At 64.1% G+C, this 12,099-nt stretch overlaps 3 protein-coding genes across 5 annotated transcripts in view; 1 reads left to right on the forward strand and 2 right to left on the reverse strand.

Moving 5' to 3' along the window:
- On the forward strand, positions 1-8,151 carry AAAS (aladin WD repeat nucleoporin). 3 transcript variants are annotated; one of them, XM_085320171.1, is made up of 17 exons: positions 1-123; positions 383-510; positions 740-795; positions 1,212-1,303; positions 1,485-1,531; positions 2,128-2,226; positions 2,787-2,987; positions 3,262-3,405; positions 3,607-3,727; positions 4,062-4,186; positions 4,449-4,509; positions 4,684-4,774; positions 5,392-5,485; positions 5,640-5,707; positions 6,911-6,992; positions 7,369-7,453; positions 7,737-8,151. In XM_085320171.1, the coding sequence occupies exons 1-17, from the start codon at positions 1-3 to the stop codon at positions 7,875-7,877; spliced, it is 1,758 nt and encodes a 585-aa protein (XP_085176297.1). In that variant the 3' UTR covers positions 7,878-8,151. The 3 variants fall into 3 exon arrangements, with proteins under 3 accessions (XP_085176297.1, XP_085176295.1, XP_085176296.1); XM_085320169.1 differs by lacking the exon at positions 2,787-2,987; XM_085320170.1 differs by lacking the exons at positions 2,787-2,987; positions 6,911-6,992; positions 7,369-7,453; positions 7,737-8,151 and adding an exon at positions 6,437-6,504.
- Positions 2,000-9,692, reverse strand: LOC146587094 (uncharacterized). Its single transcript, XM_085320176.1, has 2 exons — positions 9,060-9,692; positions 2,000-8,271 (listed from the first exon to the last, which is right to left on the reverse strand). The coding sequence occupies exon 1, from the start codon at positions 9,546-9,548 to the stop codon at positions 9,192-9,194; it is 357 nt and encodes a 118-aa protein (XP_085176302.1). The 5' UTR covers positions 9,549-9,692; the 3' UTR covers positions 2,000-8,271; positions 9,060-9,191.
- Positions 9,693-9,784: 92 nt separating this feature from the next.
- MYG1 (MYG1 exonuclease) overlaps positions 9,785-12,099 on the reverse strand; it is a 4,532-nt gene continuing 2,217 nt past the window's right edge. The window contains exons 2-7 of the mRNA XM_085320181.1: positions 11,737-11,890; positions 11,495-11,654; positions 11,214-11,363; positions 11,007-11,129; positions 10,437-10,618; positions 9,785-10,314 (exon numbers count right to left, since the gene is read on the reverse strand). Coding sequence (XP_085176307.1) covers positions 10,128-10,314; positions 10,437-10,618; positions 11,007-11,129; positions 11,214-11,363; positions 11,495-11,654; positions 11,737-11,890 — 956 coding nt within the window. The 3' untranslated portion in view covers positions 9,785-10,127. The remainder of the gene's footprint in view (positions 10,315-10,436; positions 10,619-11,006; positions 11,130-11,213; positions 11,364-11,494; positions 11,655-11,736; positions 11,891-12,099) is intronic.

A 12,099-nucleotide genomic window follows, 5' to 3' on the forward strand; every position in this document is an offset into this window, starting at 1 on the left:
ATGTGCTCCCTAGGCCTGTTCCCGCCTCCGCCGCCCCCCGGGGACGTCACCCTCTACGAGTTCAATAACGCCTTGGTCTGCGGCCACCTCTATGAGAAGCTGCCTCTGGCTTTCCAGAGCCAGGTGAGCCCTTCCCGGCACGGTGGTGCCGCCCCCGTGCCCCCTCCGCGGCGGCCGGTGGCGTTTCTCCGTGTCCCCCCCCACCCCAATCTCTGCTCCTCTCCTTTTCTCGTGCCTACGTTTGCTTTCTCGGGCTGCGTCTGCCCCCCGGGCTCGGCGTCCGCCGAGCGCTCGGCGCCGCCCGCTCTGCTGCGGGAGCCCTTCGGCCGGCTGCCCCCTGAGCCGCGGGCCTTCGCTCACTGCTCGCCGTCTGTGCCCGTAGCTGGCGGACCTGCCCGTCCTCAGCCTGCCCAAGGAAACCCTGAAGGCTCACGGCCGGCTGGAGCACGGCACCAAGCCTGCCTTCATCCACCACCGCGAGTCCCTCTGGAAGAGGTGCATCAACGCCTGGTGAGCGCGCGAGGCGAAGCYGGGAGGCAGCGGCTCGGGCCGTGGCCCAGGCTGCCTCGGGTCGTGTTAGGAGCTGAACAAAACCTGCTTTTGTTCCCTGGTCTTGGAGCCTCTYGACCCAGGAGCAGAGCAGAAGCCTCTGCCCTCGCTCGCGAGCGGGGGGGAGCGCTCCCCCGTGTCCCCCCTTGCTGCGGGAGGGAGGGAGCCTCACCAAGCCTTTCTGTTGCAGGCGGGACGTGGGAGTGTGTGGGGTGCTTAACGAGGTGGCAAACGCCGAGGAGGAGGGTGAGTCTGCGCTGCTCTCGGAGACCTTTCTCCTGGATCTCTCCGGCTCTCGCTTCGATCCCTTCGCTCCCCTTTCCTTCCTCAGCCTAGCGACTCTTTCCGCACCGCCTAGCGAGGAGGGTGCTGGTGAGGGCCGCGCCGCAGCGGGGAGAGGTGCGGGCTGAGATCGCGTTTAAGCCGCAGCTTTGCCCACCCAGGCTTATCGAAGCTGCTAAAGCCGCTGTCTCACCGAAATTCGGGGACCTGGGTTAAATTCACTGGGTCTTTTTTTTTTCTTTGGTTTTGTTAAATCAAATCACGCCACACGCCTGCCTCTCTTGACCCTCTGCAGCCTTTAGGAGCTGACTGCGCTTCCKCGGCTCTTTGGCCCTCGCCGGGAAGGTCACGGAAGCGCTGACGGTCCTTTCTCCCCCCAGCTCTGCAGTGGGTGAAGACGGGATCGCGCTACGCCCTGGCCGTGTGCCACTGGGTCTCCTCGCTGCACGGCTCCCTCTTCCCCCACTTGTCGGTGAGTGTTTTTTTGGGACGTTAACTCATTCCTAGGTGGAAGAACTTGAGGTGGGGCGGGGGGGGAGTCTGGATACAGGGAGGCTCCCGACCGCTGTGCCGGGGGCAGCTCTCGTTCTCGTCGTGCGCGCGTGGCCGAGGTCGGCGTTCACTCTGCTCCCTCCCTGTGCTTCTCCCCAAAGCTAACCAGCGAAGACATGATCGCAGAGTTCTCCCAGGTGGTGGACTGGTAAGTCCTGCGCGTTGAGCCGCTGCCGTGCCGCGCGGCCGTGGTTTCGGAGAGCTGGAGCTCCGCTCGACRGGACTCCGAGTCTCTCTGGGCCTTGCCTCTGCGCTGCAAAATGGGGTTTATAAAGCTGATCAAAGGGCCTGTGGGTGCAAAAGCCGTGATAGAAGTGTTCAGGGGTCTTTTGTGCCCTGCYTTCCCAGTAAGGGGGTGTCTGGGCAAATATTTCCCCGTTGCCTGCCTCTGGTTTACCCCAGCTTTCGTGCACCAACACGGAGAGGCAAAACAGGCGGCCCCAATGCYATGGAAGAGACAGCATTAGACTTCGTCAGGGCTTTTTACTCCTGCCATGGCCTAAGCTTGGAAGCTTCCTTCAAACAGTCACCACTGACTGCTCGTTAAGCAGGTGCTTTTCAGATCYCTGTGAATAATCACCAGGAACAGGCGATTTATCAGAGAAAAGCCTTGCTCAGCAGCGAAAGGGGAGGTTTTATTTCGCTGATGACCCCGTGCRTCAGGGAGAGGAGGGGTTGCTCTGGCACCGCTGCCTGGAGCCAGGAACCCCGGTGCGTCTCACCCTGCCCCGTGCCTCCCGCCAGGGCCGGCTGCACCATCCGAGCCTTCGCCTGGCACCCCCACACCAGCAAGTTTGCGGTGGCTCTTCTGGATGACTCTATTCGTGTCTACAACACAAACAGGTAAGGAGGGTTGGGCTTCAGGAATCCTCGTGTCTGCAGGCRTTTAGGGACACTTGCTCCCTCCAATTTATGTGAAGCTCCTGCAGCCCCGACTCCTGTGACTGGTGCCTCTCTCTGTCCAGGGCACGGTGGCTTCCCTGGAAAGCTCAGCTCAGCTCCTCAGGGARGCGTTTCTGCTTTTGCAGACCGCAGTGTCGCCTCTCTTCCTCGTTTTGCCCTTTCAGATCTGCCTCTGGCACATGTAAGGATTCCTCCTGTGCCTCTGGCCAGCTCCGCTGTAGCGTCTGCAGTCAGGTTCTGCTGTCGTTGGTCCTAGCCCCAGAATTTCTTGCTGCAGAGCAGGAGCTCTGCTRGGACATTTCCTCTGATCTCATTTGAGCCTTGCTTTTCTTTCTGTCCCAGCTCTCTGGCTCTATCAGTAGCCCAGGAGGGCGGGCGGCCGCGGCACCCGTGGCCTAGCTGCGGTCGGCAGGCAGAGCAGCTCGCGGCAAGAGGCTCTTAGGGAGGCTGGGACGTTCCCTTCCCCTCTTGGGCATCACTGGATCTCGTTTCTCCTCCAGGTCTCCCTGCTCCCTGAGCGAGGCTCAGCAGACATATAAAGCCCTCCTTCAGAGAAGACTCACCCGGCTCATTCTGAAACCCTCCCAGTTTTTCCCCGCTGGGGCTTTCTCCCCCAGCTGGGATTTCAAGCCAGCAAGTGCCGTGTCTCACGCTGGGCCTAGGCCGTGGGCAGCGCGGGGCGTGCCGCTTAATCACACGAGGTGTGCGGCCGTCTCTTCGGCTCGGAGTAGTGCGGATGTCACCTGGCTGGGGCCTTCCCTGTTCCCTCCCCCCCCCAACACACACACACAAGGAAAGAGGTYGCTGCCTCACTGGCAGCAGGACAGATTCCCCCTCACCTTACACTTTTAGGTCTCCACTGTGGTCGGTGCTGGAGCGAGGACACTGGGAGCTGGACAGGGGCTGTCGTGCACGGTGGGAAGACTCTGATCCCTGATTCTCTGGCTCTAGTCGCTCTTCCCTCCTCTCCTGCAGCGCCACCGTCCCCACCCTGAAGCATCGCTTGCAGAGGAACGTGGCCGCCGTGGCCTGGAAGCCGCTGTGCGCCTCCATCCTCGCCGTGGCCTGCCAGAGCTGTGTGCTGGTGTGGCACCTGGACCCCACCTCCCTCTCCACCAGGTGAGCAGCCCCGGGGAGAGCCGCGTGTTCCTGCCCAGCCTTTGCGCCTCGGTGCCCCGCAGCACCGCGAGGAGCCCGACTCGACCGGCTTCGAGGGGCACAAACGTGGCCGTAGCACGGTGCGTCGCCGGGACCCTGGCCCTGCCGGGATCGGCCGCAGCGCTCCGCAGCGTACGAGGAGAGCTGTCTCCTTCCCTCCAGACCCTCGTCCGGCTGCGCCCAGGTGCTTTCCTACCCCGGGCACAGCCCCGTCACCAGCCTCGCGTGGGACCCCAGCGGGCAGCTGTTGCTTTCGGCTTCGCCGGTCGATACGGCCATGCTGGTGAGTAAGGGGAAGCGTGCAGCCCCTTCTGGCGTGGGGTATTTGGGACCCCAGGACCGCTGAATCCTCYGCTGGGTCGCTTGGAAACGGTTTGGATGCGCGATTTCCCCCGTGGGCCCGACTGCTGGGTCAGGGGGCRCTTCCTCGGGGAATCAGGCTGATGCCGACGTTGCGTTAGCGTTTCCCTCCTCGATCTGCTCCCTGGCATCACCGGCTGCCGCTATGGAAAGCGCATCCCAGACATCAGCCTTTCCTCGAGGGTGCTGGGCTGTGCAGGGGCCTGTGTAGCAAGCACCCAGTTATCCTCCAGCTCCYGGTGTCCCCTCCTATCTAGGTGTGGGATGTGTCCACCGAAAACTGYATCCAGCTGCAGTGGTTTGGGGGCGGCGGTGTCACTTACTTGGCTTGGTCACCAGACGGCAGCAAGGTCCTCGCGGCTACTCCCTCCGCTGTGTTCAGGTGAGCTCCCAGCCGGTCCTCGCTGCTGTTCCCGTCTTCAGACAAAGTGGATTTGCCCTGAGGGTGTCTCAGGCTGCTTCCCCTTCCTACCTGTGTCTTGGGAGAGGAGTAAAATCGGTAGTTAATGAGTCTGATGTTTTGAACCTCTCTCAAGAGAAGCAGAACTGGGGCAGATCATGATGTATCTGATCTTCCCAGACTTAGACTGGAAAGTGTAAAAATACAGTTTGTCCCGCTCACTTTGGCTCTGCCCCTCTTGCAGAGTGTGGGAGGCTCAGACGTGGACGTGCGAGAGGTGGCCCACTATCAAAGGACGCTGCCAGGTACAACGGGGTCAGCTGAAAAAAGGCGCTTCCCACCCCAGCAAGGCAAAAAATCTGCCCCGTTTCTAGCTGGCTTTGAAAAAGCCCATTGGAAGCCTGCAAAGCGCTCTGGCGTGAAAGCTGCCGGATCCCTGGCTTCGTTAGCTGGCTTTAACGCGCCTTTGCGTCTTGCAGACGGGGTGCTGGAGCCCCGATGGCAGCCGGCTGCTCTTCACGGTGCTGGGGGAGTCCGTCATCTATTCCTTGTCCTTCTCGGAGTACAGGGGTGAGTCTGCAGCGAACAGCCGAKGCGAAGCTCTCCGAGAGCTGGTTCTTAAGCAGTTGTCTCGCTTTCAGTTGYGGCTGTTTCTGGCCAGAGAGGCTTTTTATTTGTTAGGAGCGTTTCACGGCCTGCTGGCTGTGAAGCGACCCAGGCAAAGCCAGGGCACCCACAGGGAACGGTGGGAAAGAAGCAAAGTCTTAGGAGCGTCTCAGAGCCCTTCCAGGATGCTTTATCGTTACGGGGTGGGAAGGGGAGTGGGACGAAGCACAGTGTCTCTGCAGTGCTGAATTTTCCCCCCTCCTGTTGCCTCTTGCTCTGAGTTAYGGCCTTACAAACACTTTGCAGGGAAACTTTTGACAGTGCAAAGGGGTATTAAATTTTCAGCCTCCCCCCACCAAGAAGCAGGCAGTCCCCACATCTGTAGAGGGAAAACCTGCCCTGCCGTCCGTCCTAAACMTACGCAGATGCTTCTGGGATAGGAGCAGGTTACTCAACAGCTAGTGTGAGAAACAGAARTTCTGTATCGTTTTGTAAACACAGGCACAGTTTGGGGCGTTACAACAACCCACGTAGTAATTTGACCCAGAAACTGCGAGAAATGACTTGGGCCTTGGTTTCAGGGGAGATGCAAGGGCAAGTGGGAGGATCGAAATCAGCTTCTATCGTGGCAGACCTGTCAGAGACCACCTTCGAGACGCTCTACGGGGAGGAGAGGTGAGGACCAGCTCTGGGCTTTCCCCTAACGTGATGCCTGTTGCTACAACTCGCCTAGGAGGCAGAGGGGTTCGTACCCGCTCCTTGTCAGCGAACCACCGGTGCCGTTAGCTGTGGGGAGGGGGAATCTCACTGCTGCTTGTGCCGGTTTCAGGATCGGAGGGGAGGTGCACTCCATGGCGTGGGACCCCAGCGGCGAGCGACTCGCGGTGATCATCAGAGGTAAAAGGGAGAGGCGGTCCCGCCTCACCCGCCCCGAAGCCGGCTCTTCCCCGTTCACTKGCTTTGCCCGCAAATCCCCCTTCCAGCTGGCGAAAGGAGCGCCAACCCGAGTGGGGTGACGGAGCTGGGTCTCCGTCCTGCCTCCTCGAGGCTTCCTTCGCTCCTCGGCGTTAGGTGGCTGTGTCTGCGCCTCGGTATCCTTGGAAGGGACAGTCTGGGAATCGGATGAGTTCCCTTCCCCCTTGCAGTCGGATGAATCACCTCTRCAAACCACCCTGCGAGGTCTCCGTGTTCCCGCAGTGCCCACATACTAGGCCTGGAGCCCGACTGGGCCTCTTAGCTCTGTTTTAGGAGCAACCCCTGGGATAATCGAGCTATTCAGGCCCTCCTGGCTGCAGCCAGGCCCGGGCCCTCCTCTGAGACAAAGCAGATCTTTGAGAGAGGTGCTGGGGGTGCTGCTCGCCTCAGACTCCCTCCCTGCGAGCCATCAGCTAGGTGACATCCGAAGCCGTGYCAGAAGCGGCCAGGCCCGAGACTCMGTTGCTCCAGCTGCTTGTGTCTGTGCGAAATCCGGCGTGCTTAAAGCCAGGTGGGGAAAGGAAGCGAGGGAAAAGACGAGGGGTACCAAGACTCGCGTGAAGTAGAAACACCTTGTCCCCTGCTCRTGCTGCACGGATCCCTGCGCAGAAACTGCGTGGGGGTGACGGGGACTGAAAATAACCTTCACAGTTTGGAGCTACGAGCCAGATTTGGCTTCAAAGCACTGCTATAAGCCAGCCAGAGCAGGACTTTCTTGAGGATGCCGAAGACAAGGCCCTCCAAATGTCGTGCCCTTCCAAGCTGGGGAATTTCCAAGGGAGCTGCTGCATCTCCTGCCCAAACCCTTCTCCGCCACATCCTGAAGCCCTTGGAGTAAAGCCTTTAACTCACTGAAGTGTCTTTGAAAGCCCCTTCCCTGGATGCTGCTCGTCTTGGTGCGAGGAAAAAGAGGTCTGAAGCCAGCTCTTCCCCAGCCTTTGCGGCTGGCTGCCCCAGTCTCTGCCGTGTCCGGTTCCCTCCAGCTGGTCCCCACAAAAACATGACCTCGCTGTCCGGGGTCTCCCGTCAACAGGCCCTTCTGTGCGCCGCGCTGCGACGTGGGGGCCCGAGCTGTTCCTCAGACAAGGAAAYGCCTCATTCGCTTGTTCTCTTTCCCTCCTGCAGGGAATCCCGACGTTCCCGAGAGCCCGACAGTCATTGCTGTGTTTCGCACCCGCAACAGCCCCGTGTTTGAGCTCCTGCCGTGGTGCGTATTGGCAGCGTGCAAGTCCCYGCTAGCGTCGTGGCTGKCTAATACCAGCAATCCCCTGGGACYGGGCGGGGAGGAACAGACCCGCCKCCTCGGAGCGGAAGAGACGCTGGGAATTTGCTTGGGCAGGGTGCCGTTTTGTCCCAGAAACGGTCACGTTTCAGACAAACTGTCTGTTACCCAGCTCAAAACCTTCTGCYTCTGGGTGCTCCTGCCCGACGCTCGGTGCAGCAGGGGCTTAAACCTCTCCGCTGACCGCCCCAGATCTGCGTTTTGTAGGAAGCAGCTCACAGCAGTGGCGCGCCGGAGCCTTGGGGAGGGGGGGGGCTCAGCCCTGACGTGCTCTCACTGGGGCTTTTCCTTTTCCTTCCAGCGGTTTCCTGCGAGGCGAGCAGGGGGCGCAGCCCCAGCTCATCGCTTTCCACCCCTGCTTTAAGAAGGGAGCGCTCCTGACCGTGGTGAGTGCAGCCCCATCTCTGGGAATGGCCCCGCTTTCGCCCCTTCCCTTGCTCTCCCCACCGCTGTAGCCTAGTGAGCTAAATCCGGTGCCCAGGGAGGGCTGAAGAGCCTTTTCCTGCTGTCCCTAGGGACAGGCAAGGATGAGGAAGGAGCCCTTGCCTCAACAAGGAAGGAAAAGAGGGGGTGATGCTAAGCTTGGCCTGGGGTGGGGATTGCAGAGCCGAGGGGGACACGGAGACGCCCCCGTGCCCATCCGTGCTCTCCTCTTCCCTCCCTTTCCAGTGCTGGTCCACGGGGAAGATCAGCCACATCCCCTTCTTCTTCGTGAGCGCCCAGATCCCCTGCTTCAGCCCCGGMCGCAGCCCTGTCGCGGCCATGGCCAGCGCCAGCGTGCGGGAGCAGCCCTTGTTCTCGGAGCTGTGACGGCGCCCGCGCGGGTCCTCGACGGGGCACCGGCGTCCCCCCGCAGCCTCCGCCGCTCTTCCCGACAAAGCGGGACCGGGACGCTCCCTCCGCCGCTGCCCTGGGCCCGGCTGCGCCCTTCTCCCGGCTGGGATGCGGCACGTGCAGAGAGGCCCCGGGAAGCTGCTGTTTGCCTCAGCTGCCTTCGAGCACCTCGGGTTCGCAACAGCGTGTGGTCGCTGCGCGTGTCTGACAGAGGGCTGGTACTGTACAGATTAAAGATCCCTCTTCCTACCTGGCGCCTCTCGTCTTCTCGTCCTGTCGCTCTTTCCTTGTCCTGGGAGCGCACCGTTTCCACGTGGACGAGTTCTCCGAGCCTCACAGGCTGCTGTTTGCTCTCGGGGCTCTGGTACTGCTTTACAGTACCAAAAATMGGTTGTAGTGACAAGGACTTTCCTTTTTTTCATGCCTTGATTATAAACAACCTCCCCCAAAAAACAACAAAACAGATTTAGGGCATCTAAGGCCAGCAGCAGCGAATGCGGCTTCCAGGCGTCATCTCGAGGGTGTAAAGAACCACCCAAGGCTCCCCAAAAGCTCGGGGGTAGATGGGCCCCTGAAACCTCAGTCAGGTTATTCCTAGGGGCTGCAGGGAAGTGTCTTTGTGTGGGTGTTCGGGGCAGCCACCAACCCCCTCCCCACCCCCCCGCTGAGCAGGGATTAGCAGAGGGGCAGCTGGAGGCAGTGCAGTTAATCCCCGGGATTGCACGCTGCTAAATCCAGGGATTACACAGTAATCGCTCTGCTAAACCCCAGGGCTTCCCCAGATGATGGGAACCRTGCCGGACTCTGCTCGCTGCCCGCCATCTCCCCGCGTCCCCTGCACCCTCTGCCGGCATCTCTGCACCCCGAACGGCTGCGATTGCAACTCCCTTCCAGCCCGGCAGCTTGAGCGAGTCCTTCCTGCCCGGGGCACTGGGAAGCGGCAGCCAGGATGGCATCAAGCCCCTGGTGCTGCAAAATATTCTCCTAGACCGGTGTCTCCCCTGCTCGAGCCAAGCCCCTGCCACCGGGCAGGGAATCCGCAGCCGGAAAGGGCGSCAGCGAGCAGCTCTTTAACGGGGCTGCAGGGAGAGCGCAGCAGAGCCTGGCTGCAGCTGGCACGAAGACAGGGGCAAAAAGGAAAAAACAGAGAGTACAAACCCGCTCCGGCTGCTGGCGGATCTAAGGGTGCTTTTCCTCGGAGCGCGGTGATCCAGGTGGGTGCTTCACGTCCTCGCCGGGACTATTCGCTGCAGGTCGGTGCCGCCGCCGGCACGTTGTGCCCACAGGGCATCAAAGGACGGTGTCGAGCGTCTCTTCCTCCCTATCCTCCTCCTCCTCCTCGGGGCTGGGCCGCTCGCAGGGCAGCGACTTGAGGTACTCGAGGTGCAGGCGAGCCTCAGCTCGGCTCCTCCGCACGTAGCGGCCCACGTAGGCGAGGACGGCGGCTGCCCAGCCGCCCACGGCCACCAGCACGGCCAGGTCAGCGGTCCTGGGCCGCCTGCCGCCTTGGGGTGCCCCCGCTGCCGCCAGGCTCTCGTTGCGGCTGGGGGGCGGCCCCAGGGGGGGCTCCCGGGGGCAGCGGCAGCCCCAGGGGCAGCCGGGCAGTGCCAGCAGCAGCAGCAGCCAGGCTGCCCGGCACGGCCGCATCGTCCGGCTGCCCGCGCCCCGGGAGGCTGCGAGCGAGGAGGGGAGGGAAGCTCAGCGCCCTCCCCCTGCAGAGCCGGACGCCTGGGTCCTCCCCCAGCCCTTGTGGGGGGACGAAGGGGGGGTGAGATGGGTCCATGGGGGCCAGGACGCCTCATTCGCCCCCAGGCTGTGCACATGCAAGCTCTCAGGGTCCCCCCTGAATCCAGCAAGCCCCATGGCYCAAGCAGCAAACACGCTGGGAACACACTGGTTTTTACTGGTTTTGGGGGTGGGAACCCATCAAGACTGACGCATAAGGGAGGGAGGCGGAGGGGAACCTCCGCAGAACGGATTTGAAGAGCCTCCCCGCCGCGGGATCCGGCTGGGCTCAGACCGGCCCGCCGGCACCGGGCGCCGTCCCAGCCCCGCGTGCGGGCAGGCGCCTCGCGCCTCCGCTGTCCCGCTGCGATCCCGTCACGCGGGCCGAGCGGGGCCGTTCCTGGCAGCGATCCCTGGAAAACGCCCCCCGTGCGGGATGGGGCGGAAGGAGGGAGCGGGGGGGGAGGGTCCTGTCCCAGGCCCGGGTCGGCTCAGGGGAGTTCAGCCGCTCTGCGTCTCCCCGCCTGGCCGCTGCGCCAGCGTCCGCCGGGCCATTTCCAGCGCTCCCTCCCGCGTCCGGTTGCCTCCGATGAAGCCGCTGGCGTGCACGAAGACGCAGCCGGGGATGCCGGCGAGCTGGGACAGGGCCTCGTCGCGGACGCCTCGCCACGGCTCGGGCAGAGGAAGGCTGCGGAGGGAGAGGAAAGGCAGCGGGGGTGAAAACCGGCCCCGTCGCAGCCCCTTCGCCGTCTCTCGGGGGGCCGCTCGGCCACGGGGGGACGCCCGGGCACCGCGGGACGAGGGTCTCACCGGCTCTCGAAGGTGTGCGGCCCCGCCGGGACGCTCTGCACCCTCCACTGCCCGCTGCGGTCGGGGAAGAGCACCAGCTGGAGGGCTTTGGGCAGCGCCAGCTCCTTCTCCAGGCTGAAGACGTGCTCCTTCCAGGGGCAGCCRCCCTGCGGGAGCTCCAGCACCTCCCCGCTCGCGTCCACCTGGGCGGCGGGGCTGAGGCTGAGCGCGCGGGGCCGGGACACCTGGGTCCTGCCCCGGCACCRCCGTGCCTCAGTTTCCCCCTCCCCCAATCCCAAAACGCGCGTCTCTCCCAGTCCGTCCAGGTCCTTGCACCGCCGGGGCGGCCCAGGCGCTCTGCCAAGCCGTGCGCAGGGCTGTGCAGGGAGCTCGGGGGTGCACGATCGCACACRGGGATTTTGGGGTGCAGGTGGGTGCTGCGCAGCCGCGTGCAGAGATACGGAGGGGTTGTGCTATACGGGGGCCAGCAGGGAGGTTTRTAACCGGAGGGACTCGGCCTCCCTGCTCCTTTAAAGCTCGTCCCCCGCTTTCGGACCCCGGAGGCCCCCCCAAAGCCGGCACGGGGAGTACCTCRAAGCGTCGCCGGATGGCCTCCTCCACGAGCGCCCGAGCGGGCAGCCAGGCGCGGTGGTAATAGTCGAGCCGCTCCATGAACTCCCCCCCGACCAGCTCCATCGCCCGCCTGAACCCGGCCTACGGGACGGAGCCGAGGGTCGGCGGCGGCCCCGCGCAGGCGGCAGCGGCGGTCGCGCGCGCGCGCTGCCCCCCCGTCCCCACCTCAGTGTCCTGGTCGGGGTCGTTCCAGCGGGGGTTCAGGCGGCTCACGCGGGCGCTGAGGTTGGTGGTCAGGGCGTAGCGGGGCTCCCCGTCCCGCTGCGAGATGCCGTTGTCGATGGCGTCGATCTCCTCCACGAAGTTCTCATACAACTGGGGGCGGCGGGGGGGGAACGACGCCTCAGGTCAGCCCCCGGCGCTGCCCCCCAGCCCGGAGCCCCGTCGGGCACCGGCAGCAGGACGACTCTCCCCGCGGGGAAGCCCCCGGGGGGCTGAGCCGGTACCTTATCGTAGAGCATCGTGACGACGGGGCCGTCCTGCGGCAGCCCCAGGAGGCTGGCGAGGATCTGGGAGCCGAAGTGGCAGTAAACGAGCCCGGCGCTGCTCAGCTTCGTGGTCCAGGGCTTGTCGGGACGGAGGCATCGCATGGACTGCGTGAAGGACCTGCGGGGCGGCGGGGTCAGCGCCCRGGCGCCCGGGGAACCCGGGGTCTCGGGCAGGGAGGGACAGGCAGACGGACTCTCACCGCTGGTGATGGTCGTAGCGGTGTCTCTCGGGGTCGTACTCGCCCCCCACGTCCACCACCACGTCGCACTGGGCCAGGCGCTGGGGGTCGCGGGTCCGCACCACCTCCGCGTCCTGCCGGGGGGGCGGCCCCGAGGTCACTCCCGGGTCCCCAGCTGGGGCGCCCGGGGAGCAGCCCACGGGGCAGGGCCTGGGAATCCCGGGGTGGGGTGGGGGGAGCCGAGCCCCGGGGAACCGGGACGGGAAGGCGGGGAGGGGTCCCCGCGGGGGAGCCGAGCCCCGGGGAACCGGGACGGGAAGGCGGGGAGGGGTCCCCGCGGGGGAGCCGAGCCCCGGGGAACCGGGACGCGAAGGCGGGGAGGGG

The sequence above is a fragment of the Rhea americana genome, unplaced genomic scaffold (assembly GCF_003343005.1).
Source record: "Rhea americana isolate MKP2758 unplaced genomic scaffold, rheAme1 scaffold_615, whole genome shotgun sequence".
In the NCBI taxonomy this organism is placed as follows: Eukaryota; Metazoa; Chordata; class Aves; order Rheiformes; family Rheidae; genus Rhea; species Rhea americana.

Excerpts from the sequence above, each read along its gene's own strand:
- LOC146587094 (XM_085320176.1), bottom strand. The coding sequence starts at position 9,548 with ATGCGGCCGTGCCGGGCAGCCTGGCTGCTGCTGCTGCTGGCACTGCCC.